Raw genomic sequence first — 22,315 nt, 5'->3', positions numbered from 1 at the left:
GGTAGTATTTGAAACATCTGCTAAGAATGTTCAAGTTTTAGGCAATAAAGGTCTAAAGGTAAACTCGACCAGCGTGAGAAAAATAAAGTCGAGTTATATTCATAATGAAATGACTCATTATAAAGTATATAGAATTTTTAATTTATACCTTCAATAAATTTGTTTAAGTTCCTCTTCTCGCTTGAATTTAACAGCATACACACTCACACACACATTTATATAAAATAAAATATTTAAGAAAATCAACGACAAGGAAAATAATGATGATTGTAATCAACAGTGTGGTGGCATCTTATTTCAATTTTTCCAATTACACCTAAAACAACCCTAGCTCTATTTAATTAGCTTTCAATTAAATTTTAAGCAATATATAGATGAGTTGTAATTTTTTCTATTTTATCTGAAAGTTTTAATTTCCTGTAATTTATTTCAATTTTTGAAAAATTTAATTTTCTTTAATTGATTTCAATTTTTCCAATTATTCTTTATTTAATAATTTACTTTCTTTCACTTTAATTTGTGTTGTATCCATTATTGTGCAAGGTGCATGAATTGGTAGTATGAGAAAGAAGAGGAGATCGTGAATGAAATGCGTTGTTTTTCAATTGTGTAATGACAAAATTAACCTTGTATACACATTTCAATCCATATATATTATATTATATACCTATAAAAATTGGATAAAAGACATTGTTTTTCAATTGTGCAATGACAAAATTAACATTGTATACACATTTCATCTATATCTATATTATTACCTATAAAAGTATGGATGATAGACAAAATTTTTGCATTGTGATTTTACTATATTACCCAAAAGCTATACATTGTTTGTATTAATTGCATGAACATTGGTGGAAAAAGTATATAAAATTTAGGGACAAATTTGGGATATTGACTTTATAATGTATTGATTATTTATTTAACTATACACTGTTTGTATTAATTGCATGGGCATTGTTGGAAAAAATATATAAAATTTAGGGACAAATTTGGGATATTGAATTTGTAATGTATTGATTATTTATTTAATTGATGCATTTATTTTTTTGAACTCATTAAACAAATGATGATCATAGTGTTTTTATTTTTTTAATAGAAAATTGTAAAATAAGAAATTTTGAAAATAATATTACATAGAAATTGAATAGATATTCGATGATAAAAAATACATTAGAGAAATAATATTTTCTCCAAACATAATTCTTAGAAAAAATATTAAAAGAATATATTTTTTAATAAAAAAACATTTTTTTCATTAAAAATATTAAAAGAATATATATTTAACTATTATACTTATAAAAGTGTAAAAAGAATAAAAAAGTTTTTCATTGTAAATTTTCTACTATTCCCATAAATTGTGTGTTGTTAGATTAATTGCACGAAAATTTTCTACACAGTCATTAAGTACATGAGGATCATATTAGTGTTTTTATTTTTTAATAGAAAATTGCAACATAAAAATTTTGAAAATAATGTTACATAAAAATTGAATAGATATTTGATAATAAAAATACATCAGAAAAATAACATTTTCTTGATACATAATTCTTAGAAAAAATATTAAAAGAATAGATTTTTTAATTTAAAAAAAATTCATTAAAAATATTAAAAATATATATATATATATATATATTTAATTATTATACTTATAAAAGTGTAAAAAGAATAACAAAGTTTTTCATTGTAAATTTTTTACTATCTCTTTAAATTGTGTGTTGTTAGATTAATTGCATTGAAATTTTCTACACAATTAATGAGAAATATATGCATTAAAAATGAATATATGTTTGATACTAAAATTATTTTTTTTATTTATATACTTACAAAAGTGTAGATCATTCTTCATGTTTTCCATTTGTCAAAAGATAAAAATGACATTCTCATCAATACAAATCCAAAAATTCAATAAAGATATATATGTAAATTTCTAATTTTTGTAAGTGTAAAAATGAAATATCGAAATTTTTTATTTATTCCATCTAATATATAATTAATTAGTAGCCTAATTATTTCACATAATATATAATTAATAGTTTAACAAATGCTAATGAATTATCACTATAATATACATTGATTGTCGTAATTTATATCACTTCAAGAATAAAATGTAACTCCTATATAGTTCTTAATTAATTTATTCGTCAAATATGATAAAATACTAAACTCAGATAAATAAAAAAAATGATTCAAATTATTTTAAAAAAATCAATTTTTAATTTTTATTAAATAATTAATATTTACGTGTATCGCACGTGCTTCTTGCTAGTTATTACCTATAAAGTGTGGATGATGGGCAAAGTTTTTGCATTGTGATTTTACTACATTGCCAAAAAATTATTTATTGTTTGTATTACTTGCATGGGCATTTGTGGAAAAAGTATTTAAAGTTTAGGGTCAACTTTGGGATATTGAATCTCTAGAAGTTAATGAGGGTGGTTATTCATTTAATTGGTGCATTTATTTTTTGAACTCATTAAACATTGAGGATCATAATATTGTTTTTATTTTTTAAATAGAAAATCACAACATAATAAACTTTGAAAATAAGTTGTGTAAAAATTGAATAGATATTTGACAAAAGTGTGGATGATGGGCAAAGTTTTTGCATTGTGATTTTACTACATTACTCAAAAACTATTTATTGTTTGTATTACTTGCATGGGCATTTGTGGAAAAGTATGTAAAGTTTAGGGTCAACTTTGGGATATTGAATCTCTAGAAGTTAATGAGGGTGGTTATTCATTTAATTGGTGCATTTATTTTTTGAACTCATTAAACATTGAGGATCATAATATTGTTTTTATTTTTTAAATAGAAAATGACGACATAATAAACTTTGAAAATAAGTTATGTAAAAATTGAATAGATATTTGACAATAAAAATAAATTGAAAAAAGAACATTTTTTGATACATCATTCTTAGAAATCTATATACCTATCAAAGTGACCACTCGGTCTCCTAAATGAGAGGTTCATTTTATCCTAGGGAATGAACCTCAGAAGACTCGAACCTTCTTAACCTTCTTGTTGTATTTTAATGAAATATATGTTGTAATTTCGTACTTAGTCTATTAATTAATACTAATTAACCACATTTATGGTTATAGTTTTATGCTTTTGACTTTTTTTTCTTATCTATATTTCATTATAATATTTAATTATGTCATATTTCATTCTATTTCATTTAAAAAAAAATTATTTCATTCGCTTTTGACTTTTTTCCCTCATCTTTTTTTCATTATAATATTTAATTATGTCATATTTCATTTTATTTCATTTTTTTAAAAAAATTTATTTCATTCTATATACATATAAATGTGTGGATGTGTTTACTTATTTCCATTATCAAATAATATATGTGATAATTTCACACTTAGTCTATTAATTAATACTAATTAACCACATTTTAGGGCTATTTTTTTATTCTTTTGACTTTTTTTCCTTATCTATTTTTCATTATAATATTTAATTATGTCATATTTCATTCTATTTCATTTCAAAAAAATTTTGAAGGATCGAGTGTGCTAATATACCTATAAAAGTGTGGATGAAAGACATTGTTTTTCAATTGTGCAATGACAAAATTAACCTTGTATACACATTTCAATCTATATATATATTACCTATAAAAGTGTGGATGAAAGGCATTTTTTCCAATTGTGCAATGACAAAATTAACCTTTTATACACATGTAAAACTCGAGATTTTGTGCAATCGTGATCATATCTTTTAATAATTTGATTGTACTAGGATTGTGTAATCTTGGATATTAATATCATTATTCAGAATATAAGATTTTTGTATGGTTATCTAAGTTGTGTAGATAATTTTATCGTGTGCAGAATTATGAAGCTCGAAATTAAAATGGTATTATTTATTTTGCAACTTAAAATTTTGGGATGAATAAATCTATCACAATCCAAGAAATTAAATAAGGAATTTTGAATATAAGCAGATAAAGATCTAAGATTTGAGTTGATATTGAGATACCGGGATAAAAGATCAAGCAAAAGATAATAAAAATCCCTAGAATTCGAATTCAATAGTGTTTGTATTAGGTAATTTCGAAATTTTATGAGATGAAAGAGTTAGATTTCGAATATCACCCAAGATCACGGATATATCATGATTCTAGATGAAGATTTGATTCAGAGTTCAAACGCAACTATAACTCTCGATCACGATAGCAGCCAACCCTTATAAATAGGAGGGCCCTATAGATCGAAAATCATACCTCATAGCACACCAAATTTTCGAGTTCTCCCTCTCTAGTCTCCTTAGGTTTTCGAGAGCCGCGAAGCACTGCCGCAGTTCAGCCGCCGAAGCAGGAATTCGAAATTCAAGTGCAAGGGAACCCCCTCTCTTTTTCACGTTTTTCTCAAAGAAATTAAGGTAAGTGGGCTTGTTTTAAAATGTTGAATTTTCGGTGCATATATTTTCATTTTTGTTAAAATTCGGTCGAGTACAATTCTTCTTCTACACCCTTCTAGTTACTATTTTTGACATGAGTAATGTTTTGACACTGTGAGAATTCAACTTTATATGGGTGGGAATCCCAACCACGATGTACCCTTACGCGGTGGGGGAGATAACCTCTATACGTCCTCGTCCCCTTAGAGGAGTAAAAATTAGGGACTGATATCAGTAAACCATTGAAAGTAGATGAATCTCAGTGTCGGGTCAATGATGTGCACGTGATATGAGTCATGTTTTGCATGGTATATATTTCAAAAATTGTATGTTGTTTTTATTGTGCTCGAACGGCCCCAACTTGCTGAGTATTTCCCAAAATACTCACCCCTTACTCTTCCCTCCTCAAATAAATCCGAAGACCAGGTTGAGGAAGATGAATCAGAACAATTTTGGGGATGATGATTTTCGAGATTTAGTTTTAGTCATGTTATCTTTGCTAGTTTCGAATTTAGCAACTTAAATTTCATGTAAGACGCTTCCGTAATTTATTTTATTTTAGTTGTAAAGACATTGGTATTTTTGAGAATTTATGAAATAAACTGGTTTCGGTTTATACTGTGCTACGAGGCTGTTTGTTATCAATTGTGTGATTGTTAAACGACGCTGGTGTCAATCCCGAGTTTCGTGGCGTGACAACACATTTCAAGAATAAAATGTAACTCCTATATTAATTTTATCAAATAACTCATCTTTATACTATATTTAAATGTTTTATCCTTTTAATTTTTTCTCTGCATTTTTTTCAATGATTTTATTGTAATTTTATAATTATATTTTTAGTGTAATTTCTAATTAAGTAATAAATTATAATATCTCAAGAAGATATATGAAAATTTTAATTATATGTGCAATAGTAGAATAACATTTCACATTTAGTCTATTAATTAATAATTAATATTAATTAACCACATTTTATGGTTATGATTTTGTATTTTTGACTTTCTTCCCTTGTCTTTATTTCATTATGATATTTTAACATCTTTATTTATTTAGAAATCAAACTAACTAATTCAATAAATACAAAAAATAACATTTTTTATGCAAGTTTATTTCTTTTGTTATATTTCAAATTTTTATTTGAAAATCATAACGGTAATTTAAAATTTATATTTAATAATTATTGTATGAGTTTTTTAGATTTTATTTTATATTTACCATATAATCTTATTTAAAAGTGTATTTCATTACATATGTTGATTTATTTATTATTTTAAATTTATATTTAACAAGAAATTAATAATCATCGATGTAGTTTATAAAATATCGATTCTGATATAAAATTAATTATCTATGATATAAAATTTGTTGGGGATCGATATGGAGTTTTCGGGGGGTTGAATAAACTCTATTCTTTGACGGTCGTTTTTGCAAAAGGGTGCTAGAATCCTGTTAGAGATTATAGCGAATCTTGTTCAAGTGTATAACCAGCAGACCACAATATAGTGCGAAAACGATCTGATGGCTTAAGGGTGTATAATGATAAAATAGTAGGCAGTAGACAAATGGTTGTTTATGGAAGTTCGAAAATGAAATCTTCTACGTCTCCCCTTCTTCTGTTTCCAGAAGGTATCACTACAATACTTTGGTTTTTACAGTACAACACTTGTACACACCCACTTCAGTAGGACTTATCCTTAGCCTACTGAAACTCTTAGTTTCTCAACACAATAAAACCGATACAACAAGGTTCTGGAAAATACTCTTTTCCAGATTACAAACTCTTCTCAAATATGTAATAACAAGATAATGATTGTAAAGAGAGTAAGAAACAGTCAGCACAATATGATCTCAAAAGATCAGATAACTATTATGAAGCGTGTGCTGCTTTTCTGTATATCGAGCTTGAAGATGATAAGTAGTTCTGAGTGCTCAAAGCGACGTTGGTAAGATAGATAATGTAATCGTTGTTTTTGGTAACCTAAAAACGTCGTTGATCTCGTGTATTTATAAGAGTCTTGAATCCAACGTCTTTAAACAAAAACGACTTCTTTGACTTCTGATAAAATCAGCTTTATTGCCTAAAAGTCCTGCAAAAAAGCTTCAAAACAATCAGTCTTGTTTTATATCAAAATAAGTAAGGCGTATTAAATGACTTTGTTCAGCATTAATGAAGCATTTAATACTCGTACTTGGTAAAATAACGGTAACATTCAATATAAGATTGATAGGTTCTGATTCAGTAAAAGTCAAGTTCTGCTTCTGTTTTCTAAGCGGATAAGTACTCGAAGAGTACTGCTTTGTATAAGCGATAGGAGAACTACTGGTTTTATACTAACTACTGCTTTATACTATCTTCTGGTTTTTATTCACGCGATCTACTGGTTTTGACTATCATCACCACAATTAAATTAAGTCTTATCAATTTCTCCCTTTGCGGTGATGCCAAAACCTAGAAATTAGAAATGATGAATATAAAAGCAGATATCATTTAAAAGCAATTGATAAGAAAATAAGCTGTAAATCAGAGTTCAAAAAGCGTTAAGGAGTTTTAATCATCTGTTCCAATGTCTCGGAACAGGGTATCCTCATTATGAGGATCTTGGCATCTGAAAGATGATTCTGCGTGATGTCCTCCTTCTGTCATTTTTCCTTCTGCTTCTGGTCTTCTTCCTTTTGCTTCTAGTCTGCCTTCTGTTTCCCTCTTTTTGGCATCAAACGCCTGAACTCGATTAAGTAAGAAATCTACTCGTCCAGTAAGAGTAAAAAGGCCAGTATGCAGTATCTCCAGAATTGGCGTTTGACTCGAAACTTGTTCATTTAGAGCTTGAATAGATTGAGATTGTGACTCAATCTTGTCGTTGATAGTTTCAATTTTGGAGTCACTAGCCGCAATTTGAGTGGAGATGGATTGAAGAGAAGAGTCATGAGCAGAGATAATACGAAGAACATCAGTTTGACCGAGCATGAGGTTAGTATGATTAGTCAAGACATTTTTCCTGAAGAGGTCAGATTCAACCTCAAGTTTTGTCAATGAATGTGCCGTGTTAATGACATAATCCATTACGCGTTTTCTGAAAAATTCGGTGGCACTGACCTCACCAGCATGATCATAAGATAACTGCTTGACGATTTTGGAAATTCTGTCAATAGTCCGCCTCAGTGTGTCGATCTCAAATTCAAGATTGAAGTGCTCTTCTTCTGGGGAGGGGCTTCTGGCCAAAATACGTTGCTTGATTTCAGCAAGATGAGCAACGTGATCAGCATGAGTCAAGGAGTCAGCAGGATGGACAATCAGTGCAGTAGAAGGGACAAGTTCTGTAGGAGCAGTAGAAGCAGCAACGAGCTGTTCAGAAGAGGTTCCTCCAGCAGCAGTAGATGGTTCAGGAGCTGCACTTCCTTGTGGTTTTGCAGCTTCCAAGGCTTCCAGTTGTTTGGTGGCCAGAATGGATATAGATGGATCATTCAAAATAGCTTCCATTGCCATTCGATGTTCAGTAAAGAAGACCTCTAAGTTTGGCAATGATTGAGATTGAGTAGCATCTGATTCTGCCATGGGTAGGTCTGCTGGTTCAACTGTTGGTTGGACTGCTGGTTGTAACACATCATCAGTCTGAACTGCTTCTGGTGCAGCAGAAACATCAAGAACAATCGATTGAATGATTTCATCCACTGAAGCCAATTCTCGAACAGAGATAAGAGAAGAAGATGGAGTAGGCAACTTCGGTGATGCAGGAGTACTAGAGACCTTAGCTTCTGGAGGAGCTATAGTATGTTCATCAACTGGCTCAATCTGAGTAGAGATTGGAACGAAGCCTACTGAATATTGTACAGGCTCTCCGAAGGCCTGTTCTAGAGCAAGAAGTTGCTCATTCATCATTCTCAATCGGTCTGTTAGAATAAGGATCACATTCTGATCCTGAGCAGCAGTGGGAATCAAGGCATCAAAGTTGGACTGAAGAGTCTTCAACACTAATTCCAGCTTCTGTCGCTTAAGCTGCTCAAGAATGAAGCTTTGCCTGCTCATAGCTTCAATCACATTATCAGTTCTGGCTAATTCAAAAACTTTCTTCTCGTACTTCATCATTCTTCCAAAGGTAATTGGTGTCTTGAAATATGAGAGAGGATGAAAAACTCGAACGTTATGTCATTCGTCAAAGAACGTCATGCCTTCATTGGCAGATTTCTCAATCTCCTCTAAGTGAATATCAACACCAGTTAAAACAAATGATTTGGTGCCGTGAGTTGGTGTTTCTTCAACGAGTTTCCCTTTGCCTATATCAGAAGATGATGCAGGCAACACTGGTCTAAATGCAGAAGACCCAGCGGTGGATTCTCGAATGACAACTCCAGAAGTCGGTCTGAAGATCGGAGCAGTAGATGAAGTGGTGGCAGTAGAAGTAGCTGCAGGTCTAGAGACAGGGACAGATTCTGGCAAAGAAGAAGTGGCTTCTGGAAACACTTGTCTCAAGGGGACAGTGTCTAAATCAGTGAGTGCTGCTGTTTTCTTGATGTGAAAAGCAGTGCGAGCTTTCTTCTTGGTAGGAGTTGCTGGTAGAGATGCCTTGGTAGGATCAGAAGACTCCTCAGATACTGTTTTGTCAGAATCAGTGGAAATAACCACTCTCTTTCTCTTTATCTTCTTCTGAGGTCCTTGAGCCTCAGAAGAATATGAGACTGCTTAGGATTAGACTGAAATCTTGCACAAATGCAAACAACAAATATAATATCAGGTCTACTATCAGTAAGATATAACAGAGAGTCAATCAGACCACGATATTGAGTTACCTCTACTGAAATTCCATTTTCATCCTTGTCAAGTTTAGTAGATGAGCTCATAGGAGTGGAAGCAGCGGAGCATGTTTCCATGCCAAACTTTTTCAGTAGTTCCTTAGTATACTTAGCTTGATTTATGAAAATTCTAGTATCCAGTTGCTTGATCTGTAGTCCTAGGAAGAATGTTAATTCTCCCATCATGCTCATTTCAAACTGTTCATGCATTAACTTAGCAAACTTTGCACACAATTTGGGGTTAGTTGACCCAAAGATAATATCATCAACATAAATCTGTACTAACTGAATGTGCTTATTCTTAACTAAAATGGTCTTGTCTAATGTGCCGATTATAAAATCATGATCGACAAGAAATTGAGAGAGCGTCTCATACCAAGCTCGAGGTGCTTGCTTTAAACCATACAGGGCTTTGTGTAATTTAAATACATGATGAGGTAAGAAATGGTCGATAAAACCTGGAGGTTGTTCAACATAGACCTTTTCTTGCAATAGACCATTCAGGAATGCGCTTTTTACGTCCATCTGATAAACTTTGATATTTTTGAAAGCAGCAAAGGCTAAAAATATTCTGATCGCTTCAAGCCTTGTTACTGGTGCATAGGTTTCATCATAGTCTATTCTTTCTTCTTGTCTGAAACCTTGAGCTACCAGTCTTGCTTTATTTCTGACCACAATGCCTTCTTCATTTAGCTTGTTTCTAAATATCCACCGGGTTCCAATAACGGCTTGATGAGATGGTCTAGGTACAAGAAGCCAAACTTCATTTCTCTTAAATTGATTTAGCTCTTCTTCCATAGCTTCAATCCAACTGGGATCCAGAAAAGCTTCTTCAATTTTCATTGGTTCATCCTGAGAGATAAAAGCAGCATGCATATATTCATTAATCATTTGCCTTCTGGTTCTCATAGGGACTGTTGGATTACCAATAATCAAAGATGGGGGATGAGATTTTCTCCAAACAAAAGGGTTTAAAGAAGTATCTTCCTGGTTTGATGGATTTGAATCAGGCTCAGCTAAAGCAGTAGCAGATTCCGAAATGTTCACTTCTGGTTTTGGTATGTCCTGTGTCTGAACATCTGGTTCTACCAGAGGAATGCCTGGTTCTGGATTTTGAACATCTTTAACACTAGGTTCTGCATCTTCTTCACTATCCAGTTCCAGATGAATCCCGTCTAACCTGTTACTTAGTTTTGACTCATTTGAAATTCCAGGAGCACTGCTATCTTCATCAAAAACAACGAGAATAGATTCTTCAACATTAAGAGTTCTATTATTGAAAATTTTTAAAGCTTTGCTTACTGCTGAATAACCAAGAAAAAGACCAGCATCTGATTTCGAGTCAAATGCAGACAAATAGTTTTTACCATTGTTGTGCACAAAACATCTGCAACCAAATACATGAAAATAAGATACATTAAGCTTACTCCCTTTCCATATCTCATATGGAGTCTAATTGTGCCTTTTGTTGATCATGGTTCTGTTTTGTGTGTAGCATGCTGTGTTGATTGCTTCTGCCCAGAAGCGCTGAGAGATGTCTGCATCTTCTAACATTGTTCTAGCAGCTTCTTTAAGAGTTCTGTTTCTCCTCTCAGCTACTCCATTTTGTTGAGGCGTTCTGGCTGCTGAATATTCATGATGAATGCCATGTTCATCCAAGTATAACTCAAGAATCTTGTTAGTAAACTCAGTACCCCGATCACTTCTGATTTTAATGACAGAAACTGATTTTTCATTTTGAATCTTTTTCAGAAGCTTGATCAGGAGGCTACTGGTTTGATCTTTTCCAGTAAGAAATATCACCCAAGTAAATCTAGAGAAGTCATCGACAACAGCAAGTGTATACTTCATTCCCCCTGAGCTCATGATAGGGATTGGACCAAATAAGTCCATATGCAATAATTCCAAACACATTGAAGTTGATTTACTACTTTTGTTCTTGAAGCTAGATCTCACCTGCTTGCCAAGTTGACATGCAGAACAAACATGATTCTTAACAAAGTTAATATCAGGCAAATCGTTAATTATATTCTGCTTCTTGAGATTGTTGATTGACTTGAAGTTCAGGTGATTCAATCTCTTGTGCCATAGCAAATGTTTATCACTAAGAGAGGCAACTAAACACGTAGGAACATTAACATGATCTATATTCCAAGAATCTTTGTATGTGTTACCTTCTCTTTTTTCAGTTAATACAGTAGACTCATCAGCGTTTTTAACTGTGCATGTGTGCTTCTGAAAAGCCACAGAATAACCATTATCACACAGATGACTAATGCTAATCAAGTTGTAACAAAGATTTTCAACTAATAGTACATCATTGATAGTAATGTTACCATAGATAATCTTACCTTTACCCACGGTTTTACCTTTTGAGTTATCCCCAAATGTTATGTTTGGTCCAATACAACTCATTACTTCTGATAGCAAATTTTTCTGTCCAGTCATGTGTCTAGAACATCCACTGTCCAGATACCATGTGGAGCTGCTGATTTTGGCTTTTCTCTTCTGTTCCTGCAAACACAAATTTTAGTATCTGGTACCCAAATCTATTTGGGTCTAAGCCTTATCAGTCCTTTAAGGACCCACATTTGTACAATTCTTGGTGACCTTGTACTTCGGGTATCCAAAGAAGTGTGTGCAACAGAAGTTCTGTTATTTCTAACAGAATACATCTTAAAATGTTGTTCTTCCCTTCTGTTTTTGTTGTCTGGCCTGTATCTCTTCTGAACAGGTCTAGAATTATGGTACTGATAGTTTTTAACCTTCATAGGGGGTTGTCCTCCTAAGTTGAATCATCTACTAGATCCAGAACTCTGGTGGACTCTTCCCTTAGTTTCAACATATCCCAACTCATAATGCTTTCTTTTGCTCGTCTGATCTACATTCTTTTCAACTCGAACAGTTGGTACTTCATGTTCATATACAACACTGGATTTAACAAAGTGAATGAATTTCCCTTTGCCTTTATCCAGTTCTGGCTTAGTACTCATTTCAGAAGGGCTTTCATTATTGCTGAATCTGAGACCACTTCTATCACCGGATTGCTTCTGCAATTCTTGCATCTTCTCTAAAGAAACAGAAGACTTGTTCCATGCATTTACCAGAATAGATAACTTCTGATTCTCAGACTTCATCGTCTTGTAATCTGCATTAACCATGTCATTCTCAGTTCTTAACTTACTTATCTCAACTTTTAAATCATTGCAGCTATTCTCTTGTAAGCAAGCGAACTTACTGACTTGATCCTTTAAGTTTTGATTTTCAGTCTTAACTTCCTCGAATGACTGAGAAAGTCTCGAGTACTCTTCCACCATGTCATGCAGTGCTTTAATCAAATCAGCTCGTGTAAATTGTCAGAGTCAAAGTCAAGTACCTCTCCAGATGTCGAGGTTCGTTCAATATCTGCCATGAGACATTTGATCTCTTCTGCATCACTTTCGCTAGAATGACTCTCTGAGTCAGAGGACTCAGAACTAGAATCCGTCCATATAGATTTGCTTTCCTCAGCAATAATTGATTTGCGGTCTCTTCTGAATTTCTTGTCATTCCTCTTGTATTCATTTTTCTACTGGTCATCCTTCTTGGGCTTTGGACAATCAGCAATAAAGTGACCGATCTTTTCACAGTTGAAACACGTCATGTCACCAGGTGGTGAATCCTTCTTGAAGTTCCGGTTAGGGTTCTGATAAGCTCGATGAGTCTTCTTCATAAATCTAGAGAATTTCTTCACAAATAGAGACATAGCATCATTGCTGATGCAGCAGTCTTTTCAGAAGTGCTCTCAATGATGGTACAAGGTACTGCTTGTGGAACAACTACAGCAGCAGCAGCAGGATTAGTAGTAGTAGTGGCAGTAGCAGCAAGAGCCTTGGTGGGTAGATTTGATGAGGGCTCTTCTCCACTTCTCACTTCCAGTTCGAACTCATAGGCTTTTAAGTCAGCAAACAAGTCATTTAGTTCCAGCTTGTTTAAATCTTTAGAGAATCTCGAAGCCATTGTTTTAACGTCACATTCCCTGGGTAAAGCTCTCATAACTTTGAGTGCTATCTCTTTGTTGCAATACTCTTTGCCAAGAGCTGCTAGCTCATTAACAAAGATACTGAAACGTTCATCAAACTCACTTAGAGTTTCTCCAACTTTCATTTTGAGATTCTCAAATTTCTGCATTGCTACAGACAATTTATTTTCCTTCGTCTGCTCATTTCCTTCACAGATTTGAATGAGCTTTTCCCAACTCTCCTTGGCAGTAGCACACATTTTGATCTTGCTAAAGGTATTTTTGTCGAGGGTTTTGTAAAGAATGTCATTCGCAACATTATCGAGATTGACTTTCTTTTTATCTTCGCCAGTCTATTCACTTCTGTGCTTCTCAACCATCTGAGGTGCTCCCTCAGTAACAGCAATAGCAGAGTTGGGTTTTAAAATCTTTAACGGACCATCTGTGATGACAAACCACATGTCATCGTCTTGAGCTGCAAGGTGAGCTTGCATCCAGATCTTCCAGTCATCAAAGTCTTCTTTTGAGAACATGGGAACCTTGCTGAAGTGTGTCATATCTGTTGTAATTATAGAACAAGAAAAATCTGCTCTGATACCACTTGTTGGGGATCGATATGGAGTTTAGAGGGGGGTGAATAAACTCTATCCTTTGACGATCGTTTTTGCAAAGGGGTGCTAGAATCCTGTTAGAGATTATAGCAAATCTTGTTCAAGTGTATAACCAGCAGACCACAATATAGTGCGGAAACGATCTGATGGCTTAAGGGTGTATAATGATAAAACAGTAGGCAGTAGACAATGGTTGTTTATGGAAGTTCGAAGATGAAATCTTCTACGTATCCCCTTCTTCTGTTTCCAGAAAGTATCACTAAAAAACTTTGGTTTTTACAGTACAACACTTGTACACACCCACTTCAGTAGGACTTATCCTTAGCCTACTGAAACTCTTAGTTTCTCAACACAATAAAACCGATACAACAAGGTTCTGGAAAATACTTTTTTCCAGATTACAAACTCTTCTCAAATATGTAATAACAAGATAATGATTGTAGAGAGAGTAAGAAACAGTCAGCACAATATGATCTCAAAAGATCATATAACTATTATGAAGCTTGTGCTGATTTTCTGTATATCGAGCTTGAAGATGATAAGTAGTTCTGAGTGCTCAAAGCGACGTTGGTAAGATAGATAATGTAATCGTTGTTTTTGGTAACCTAAAAACGTCGTTGATCTCGTGTATTTATAAGAGTCTTGAATCCAACGTCTATAAACAAAAATGGCTTCTTTGACTTCTGATAAAATCAGCTTTATTGCCTAAAAGAGTTCCTGCAAAAAAGCTTCAAAACAATCAGTGTTGTTTTATACCAAAATAGGTAAGGCGTATTAAATGACTTTGTTCAGCATTAATGAAGCATTTAATACTCGTATTTGGTAAAGTAACGGTAACATTTAATATAAGATCGATAGGTTCTGATTCAGTAAAAGTCAAGTTCTGCTTCTGTTTTCCAAGTGGATAAGTACTCGAAGAGTACTGCTTTGTAAAAGCGATCGGAGAACTACTGGTTTTATACTAACTACTGCTTTATACTATCTTCTGGTTTTTATTCACGCGATCTGCTGGTTTTGACTATCATCACCACAATTAAATTAAGTCTATCAAAATTCTAAAAACAAAATATAAAAAAATTATGTAGCTGTTTAAATATTATTTAAATAGAATATTATGAGTTATATTTTACAATCATTATTATTATTTCATTAGTTTTGATATTATTTTGATGAGTTAGTCACAATATTTTAAATTGATAATTATTTATCGTTAGTGTGCTTAATTTATGTAAATTATGAATTATGCATTGATAAAGTCCATAATTTGATTGATTTTTAGTTTATTATGCCTTCTACGTGGTGTTTGGATATATATTTTTTAAAAATTTGTTTCAATTCATTTGGTTCTATATATTGTACTAATTATAATTTATCAAATAACATAAAATTAACAGCTTGAATTTTAATCTGACAAAAAATTCGAAAATAAATTATATAAGTTCTTAATTAATTTATTCGTCTAATATAACAAGTGATTAAACTCAAATAAATAACAAAATGATTCAAATTATTTTTTAAAAAAATCAAAATTTTAATTTTTATCATATAATTGGTGCACGTGTTTCATGCTAGTGGTAAAAAGTGTGTGGATGAAACATGCCAAGTTGATTTAATTTTTGGGAATCGAGTATCTTTCTTTGGTGGTTGGTATTAGGTTTGCCTTTGGTCTTGCAAGATTTTAGTCTTTAGATCTCCAAGTATGTATAGAACATAGAATATTGATTATTTATCTTAAAATTATACAAGAAGGTGACATTTGTAATTATATAAATTCTTTATTTTTTTTATACTTTTAGAATAAAAAGTAATATTTTTCATGAATATTTCAAATAAGATATCCGTCTTACAAAATTGACTCATGAACAGAGATTACAATTTTCCCCACGAGTTTGTGGGGAACCCGTGGGGAAAATCTGAAACAGAGATTGGGATCTCCGATTTTTTCGAATTCGAGGATTTTTTAAAATCTTCGAAATAGTTCGAGGCAGGTATGGACGGGTATGTAATAATAATATTTTTAATAATATTAATATTATCACTAATAATAATATATAATAATAAATTTTGGTTTAGGGAATTTTCGTACTCGTCTTCGTCTTGCTCCATTAATATTTTTGAAACGAGGATGAGGATTTGATCCCTGCGATCCCGATCTCGAAAAAATTGTGATCGGGACGGAGGGTATAAGAGTAGGGATAGAATTTGGGGACGGGGATGGGGATGACAAACCCGTTCCCTTCTCGTCTCATTGCCATTCCTATTTATGAGAGTGTCTTACAAAATTTTTTGTGATTTTTCTAATACATGCATGTTGTCTAATTGAAGTAATTTTGAAATCCGAACTAGCTAAATCATTTCTCCAATCAAACTAAGCTGGTACATTATCACAAAAACATTCCTTGTTAAAATTGATTGGTTGACAATTATCGATTGTATTTTATCTTTTTCTAGAGTACTTCGAACACTTTTTTGGGAAAATTATATTTTGTGAAGATAAAATATGAATGTCAAGAAATTATGTTTATTAAAAATAAATTCATAACACTCCAAAATCCAATCATCTATGTAAATAGATAATGAACACATAACCCTTAGTAGAGTGGTCACATAAGGTTTATCTAGTGGGATTTATTTAGATAACCTGATTTGTAGACTATTGTATTAGTCCGGAGGTTTACTCACTACACACCAAAAAATAACCGATACAAGTTCAATCATCATTTAAAAATAATAATAATGATGAGCCCACGAACATACTTCATTTTGATTTTGATTTTAATTGATTAATGTTAATTGTCTCATATCGTTTGGATAAAATCACTGAAAGTCGTATATATGGACTTAGATAATCATCTCTCTATGAACTAGCTTTTAGGGTTGAATTAAGTTCAAGTCTCAATCTTAACATGATAACAGAGCTCACGTTTCACCACTTGTAAACTTTATGATCCGCTCCATATGATAATTCTTAAACGTGAGAGAAATGTGTTAGTTGTGATACATCGATTGAATAAAATCATTGATAGTCTTTTTGTGAACTATTTTTCGAGATTGAGTTAAATCAAAGTAGCAGTCATTATTCCAAGATTTTATTGTGATCGCTTTGTGAAGTGACGTTTGCCTTGCGTCGGATTGCACGAGGCCGAAAAGCAAAAGCAGTAGTACAGTAATAATGCATGTTCGAGTGATAAGAAACCAACTTGTCATTTTGCATTGAGTTTATTCCAAATCAAATATATCATTATACTTCATTTTTTTAAAAAAGAAAATTACATTTCTCACGTGGAATAATGCTCATACATATATATAATATTTTAAAAATTATATTTATGTCTATTTTTTTTTGTGAGAAGGTGAATTCATAAATATTAGAAGTGGAAAAAGTAGTGCATTAAGTTTACAAGTTTATGGATAGAGTTAGTATAGTATATATGTATATGTCAATATCTGTATGCAATTTCCTAAATGATGGTAGGTACTGTAAAATCAATCATTAGATTTTTCTTTTTGAGTCGAGGAAGCTATCGATGCCAAGATCTTGTCTCAAATTTAAGATCTTGATGTTAAATGAGTTATAAATCAACGAATGATGATAACTCGTTAGATATTTTAAGTACGACATCCAAATAATTTTAGAAAGAAAATTTTTGAATGAGGCCTACATATTAATGAATTTTTAAGACTTAAAGTTTAAGTAGGTATTTGTAAGACGAATTGCAATGTATATTTTCTCATTAATCGGATCGAGTTGGATCGGAGATCTGTCTCACAAAATTGACACATGAGACGATCACACGAGATGTTTTTTGGTAAAATTTTATATTTTGACAAAAAATTTGAACAAATATCCATTTGAAATGACTATTAACTCTAGTTGATATGACCATTTCCACTACATAAAAATTTGGTGTATAAATTGACATGCAATATAGTACACATAATACTAAATTACACTTAAATTTCCAATACTTGCAGTCACAATATGGAATTAATAAGCTTTTTAGGAGAAAATATCAGTTATACAACAAAACAACACCTCCCTGCTGTTAGATTTACACAATTAATACTCTATATATTCAGTTGGAACCTCTTTCCCCATGAACTACATTCTATGCAGCACTTCACAAAAATCTTTGACAAAACTAACAACAAAAATATAATGAAATGCAAGAAAATAAAGAGAGAGTAGATGAAATTCAAGCCGAAGGATTCATAGAGCTACTCGAACTCAACTTGAACTGAAAAATGCAGGTTTCTTCGGAGATTTGCTTGGGTTGTGCCGGCACCAATGCTATATTGTTTGAGTTCCAAAACTGATGATCACTACTCTTGATGATCTCTTCTCCATAAACCCATTCTTCGTCTTCTTTTTTGTAATCGAAACCACCGTTTTCGGAGCAAGAAACCATGACGTTGTTTCTCCAGTTCCACCAGATTCTGAGCATGATATATATGAAGAAGAGACATATTAGAGTGGAAGTGAACACGATGGCCACTATGATACCTGCTACCTGAGATTCTGATAGCCACTTTCTCTCATGTAGCGACGATTCCGAACAAGGTACTAATGGTGGGCCGCATAGTTTCTTATTGCCTTGGAAAGAACTGAGTGGGAATCCTGAAAAGGTTGAAGGAAGCTGGCCATGGAGATGATTGTTTGACAGGTTAAGTCTGTGGAGACTCGATAACTTTCTGAGGAAAGATGGGATTGTCCCTTCGAGTTGATTGGAAGAAAGATTCAATCTCTCTAGCTTCACTAGATCTCCAATGGATGAAGGAATTTCACCTGAAAGTTGGTTGAAACTCAGGTCTAAAATGACTTGTAACTCGCTTAACGTGCCTATCTCGGGAGGTATGGGACCGGTTAGCTTGTTTTCTGAGAGCCTGAGCTCGTATAGTTTCTTGCACCGCTGGATTGTTGGAGGGATTGAACCGGATAGCTCATTTTTTCTGAGATTCAGGACGTTTAAAAGGTCTAAGTTTCCAATCTCTGAGGGGATGGAACCTGATAATCTGTTGCTATGTAAAGAAAGTTTTAGCAATCTGGAGCAGTTTCCAATTTCAGGTGGCACTGTACCATTGAAGTTATTAGATGAAAGATCAAGTTCTCCTAGTTCTTGAATGCTTCCCAACCATTTAGGAATCATCCCAGAAAATTGGTTATCATTGAGGAGAAGATGGCCAAGGTTCCTCAAGTTTAAAAGCCCGGTTTCATCAAGATCACCGGTTAGATTGTTGAACGATAGGTCAAGAAAACGAAGCTGTTTAAGCTGGCCAAACACAGTAGGGATATTACCAACAAGAAAATTGTTTGCTAGGCGAATGCGAATCAGGTTCTTAGACATGGCTAGTTCTGGAGGAATCCTGTCTGAGAAACTATTGCTTGTTAAGTCTAGAGCGGTTAAAGAATTTGAACCGGTAAGAGGAGAAATGCTTCCACTAAACCGGTTATTCGAAAAGTTGATGATTTTAAGCTTTTTGAGATTGAAGAGTGATTCAGGAAGTTGACCAGATAGTGAATTGTTGTAAAGAGTAACAAGAAACAGCTCAGAAAGCATCCCAAAAGTCGATGGAAGCGGTCCCGAGAGCTTGTTATCAGCTAAAGCAAGCCTTTGAAGCTTTCTGCAGTAACCCAAACTCGATGGAATAGAACCGGCCAATTCATTCTGCCTCAGCTGAAGGATAACAAGATTCTTAAGCTTCCCAATTGTTGGAGGGATGGTTCCCGAAAAATGGTTTCCAAAGAAATCGATCTCAGTTAAGCTCATGCAATTTGTTAGCTCTCTTGGAATGTCTCCTGACATTTGGTTATCATAAAGGTACAAAACGCGCAGTTTCTCCAGTTTTCCAATTTCTGCTGGAATCCCATCTCTGAGCTTGTTACCAAAGAGGATCAAACTTTCCAAGTCGCTCAAATTCCCTATCTCAGGAGGTAGAGCTCCCGTGAAACTATTGTTGTTGAGCAAAAGATCGGTAAGGCCACCAAGCTTGCCAAGATCCGACGGTAGTGGCCCGCCAAAGTTGTTTCCAGAGAGCTCTAACTGTTGAATGGATGAACAATTCAGGATCTCCAATGGAAAGTTCCCTGATAGCTCGTTTTGATCAAGAAAAACCTTACTTAAAACTGAGTTCTTGGAGCAAAAATTGTCCAGGATGGTGCCTGTTAAGAGGTTGTGAGACAGAACTAGAACTTCAAGGCTCTTTAACTCAGAGTTAAGTAGAGGAATGATCCCTGATAGGTTGTTATAGGATAAGTCCAGTGTCTGTAACTGAACCAATCTGTTGAGCTCCGCTGGTATTTCACCTCCTAGTCCATTTCCTTGCAAATTCAAGTACTTCAAATTCGAAAGCCGGCTCAAATCAACTGGGATATGTCCAGAAAGGCTGTTGTTTCCCAAGTTTAAGATTTGAAGAGATGCAAGATTGGAAATTGAACCGGGAATCACCCCTTCAATCCTATTGTTCGATGCAGCGAAATTCTGCAACTCAATGCATTCACCAATCTCTTCTGGTATAACTCCACCAATGCTATTCTTCTGCAAATCAAGAAACTTGAGATTCTTCAACTTCCTAAATTCTTTGGGTATACTTCCATTGAACTGGCAATAAGCAAGGCCCAACACCTGCAACTCTGTCAAGTTACCCATGCTCGGTACCACTTGGCCGGTCAGAAAATTGTCTCCTATTCGAAGAACTTGGAGCTTCTTCAAGAGGCCAATCTCTTCAGGGATCGAATCGGTGAGAGAGTTCGAGAAAAGCTTCAATTCCCTCAAGTTTTGAAGATTCCCAATACCAGAAGGAATAGGACCTGTGAGAGAGTTTGCCGACAAGTCCAAATCCTCAAGAAAATTGAGCTTTGAGAATTCTTGAGATATGGAGCCTTTTAGCCCGGAATGGGACAGATTTAGAGACAAAACGTTGTTTTGATCCTCTGTACACGTGACTCCATTCCAAGAACACATGCTAGTCTCTTGAATCCAGTTGTCAAGAACTCCCAAGGAATCAACAAATTCTGATTTTATTCTAAGGAGCCAGAAGGAATCAGAGGTATCATCTCCGAGAACTGGAGTAGAAAATGATGAAAAGATAGAGAAAAAAAATATCATCACACAAAAACAGAAGAATCCCATCTCAAAACATGTGACAGGAAACAGCTTCTACTTCAGAAGTATCAAATATCTGAAACTAAAAGGTACATGAGATTGAATGTGAGTGAGCAAGAAACAGAAGAAATTCAAACTCTTAGAGGATTTGAAGAACGAAAAACTGAAACATGTTCGGATTTTAGAAGGAAGGATTGATCCCAGAAAGAAGAATTCTGAGCATGGAGATTATTTATAGCTTCATGGATGTGAAAAGTCTGCCCAATCCACTTTTGAAGAAAGGTAAATAGTAGTAATATTCATGAAAGCTTGAACTCATTCTTTAATAATTTACCACCATTTACCTTTTATTTTTCAGTGATTTTGGAAAAAGCTGCGGCGCTTTTAATATCATCCACGCTTAAAAAAAAAAATGTAAAAACTTGATTGAGACGGTTTCACGGATCGTATTTTGTGATACGGATCTTTTATTTGAGTTATCTATGAAAAAGTATTACTTTTTATGTTAAGAGTATTACTTTTTATTGTGAATATCGGTAGGGTTGACCCGTCTCACAGATAAAGATTCGTGAGACCGTCTCACAAGAGACTTACTCTAAAAAAATTGATTATTATGTGCATTTTGCTTGATTAAAAAAATAGAAATGAATTATTTATATTTTTAAAATTTAAATGGATGTGATATTGTTCGGATTCAATAATTACTCTCGTTAAGTGAACAATCGAAACATGACGCTTAAAGTATACGATTTAAAAGATTTGAGTTATAGTGACATCAAATCTATATATAAGTTTTGGTAAAATAACAAACGTCCAATCTTACAATTGGTGCAAAAATCACAGTTATAATCACAAGTTCAATTTTCATAGATCGGAATGAGTAACGATAATTGAGAAGATGATTGTTGAGATGTAATAACCGTTGATGCTAGAAGAGCAATCGAAATAAGACACCTAGACTATTGTACGATTTCAAAAAATTTTATATTATATATATACACATTTATAATCACATCCATTTGGGTAGCAATCATATTTTTTTTTTGTGTGAAACTATATAAAAAATGAAAGTATAATTATATATGTTATGATTTATAAATCAAACCATCAAATTTTGTGGTTATTTTCTAGTGATGTGGAGGTACCACAAAAACCAATCATGGAGTTATTTAGTGGCTTTTGAGGTGAAATTATGAAGATTATTTTTTAAAAAAATAATTTATTAAAATAAAATAAAATAATATCCATAGGGAGAAATATAGGGATCCCCCCACCAGGCCACCTAAGGAAAATAGAAATATTAGGTGGGCATCTCCCTAAGTCTCTGCTTTATGTCACACTCCAATGGGATATCAGCAAAATTCTAATATAGACGGACAAGTGTTGATTGAATATAT

The 22,315-nt window shown here is 33.3% G+C and overlaps 2 protein-coding genes across 2 annotated transcripts; both read right to left on the bottom strand.

Annotated features, from left to right (window-relative positions):
• Positions 1-8,560: 8,560 nt before the first annotated feature.
• Positions 8,561-11,652, bottom strand: LOC140974993 (uncharacterized). The gene is made up of 4 exons (XM_073438487.1): positions 11,051-11,652; positions 10,518-10,591; positions 9,663-10,430; positions 8,561-9,090 (listed from the first exon to the last, which is right to left on the bottom strand). The coding sequence occupies exons 1-4, from the start codon at positions 11,650-11,652 to the stop codon at positions 8,561-8,563; spliced, it is 1,974 nt and encodes a 657-aa protein (XP_073294588.1).
• A 6,117-nt stretch (positions 11,653-17,769) lies between these two features.
• Positions 17,770-21,220, bottom strand: LOC140975480 (uncharacterized). The gene has a single exon (XM_073439211.1). The coding sequence runs from the start codon at positions 20,943-20,945 to the stop codon at positions 18,012-18,014; it is 2,934 nt and encodes a 977-aa protein (XP_073295312.1). The 5' UTR covers positions 20,946-21,220; the 3' UTR covers positions 17,770-18,011.
• Positions 21,221-22,315: the final 1,095 nt, after the last annotated feature.

The sequence above is a fragment of the Primulina huaijiensis genome, chromosome 4 (genome assembly GCF_012295235.1).
Source record: "Primulina huaijiensis isolate GDHJ02 chromosome 4, ASM1229523v2, whole genome shotgun sequence".
In the NCBI taxonomy this organism is placed as follows: Eukaryota; Viridiplantae; Streptophyta; class Magnoliopsida; order Lamiales; family Gesneriaceae; genus Primulina; species Primulina huaijiensis.
The sequence above is the reverse complement of the archived record's forward strand: the minus strand, read 5'-3'. Positions and strand labels throughout refer to the sequence as shown.

What these genes read in the sequence shown, in the direction of transcription:
- LOC140975480 (XM_073439211.1), bottom strand. Translation starts at nt 20,945, where the DNA reads ATGGGATTCTTCTGTTTTTGTGTGATGATATTTTTTTTCTCTATCTTT.
- LOC140974993 (XM_073438487.1), bottom strand. Translation starts at nt 11,652, where the DNA reads ATGACTGGACAGAAAAATTTGCTATCAGAAGTAATGAGTTGTATTGGA. An exon ending in ATGAGCTCAGGGGGAATGAA is followed by an intron (nt 10,592 to 11,050) that starts GTATACACTTGC and finishes ATTTGGTTGCAG; the next exon opens with ATGTTTTGTGCACAACAATG. An exon ending in AGATGCTGGTCTTTTTCTTG is followed by an intron (nt 10,431 to 10,517) that starts GTTATTCAGCAG and finishes TTTTTGATGAAG; the next exon opens with ATAGCAGTGCTCCTGGAATT.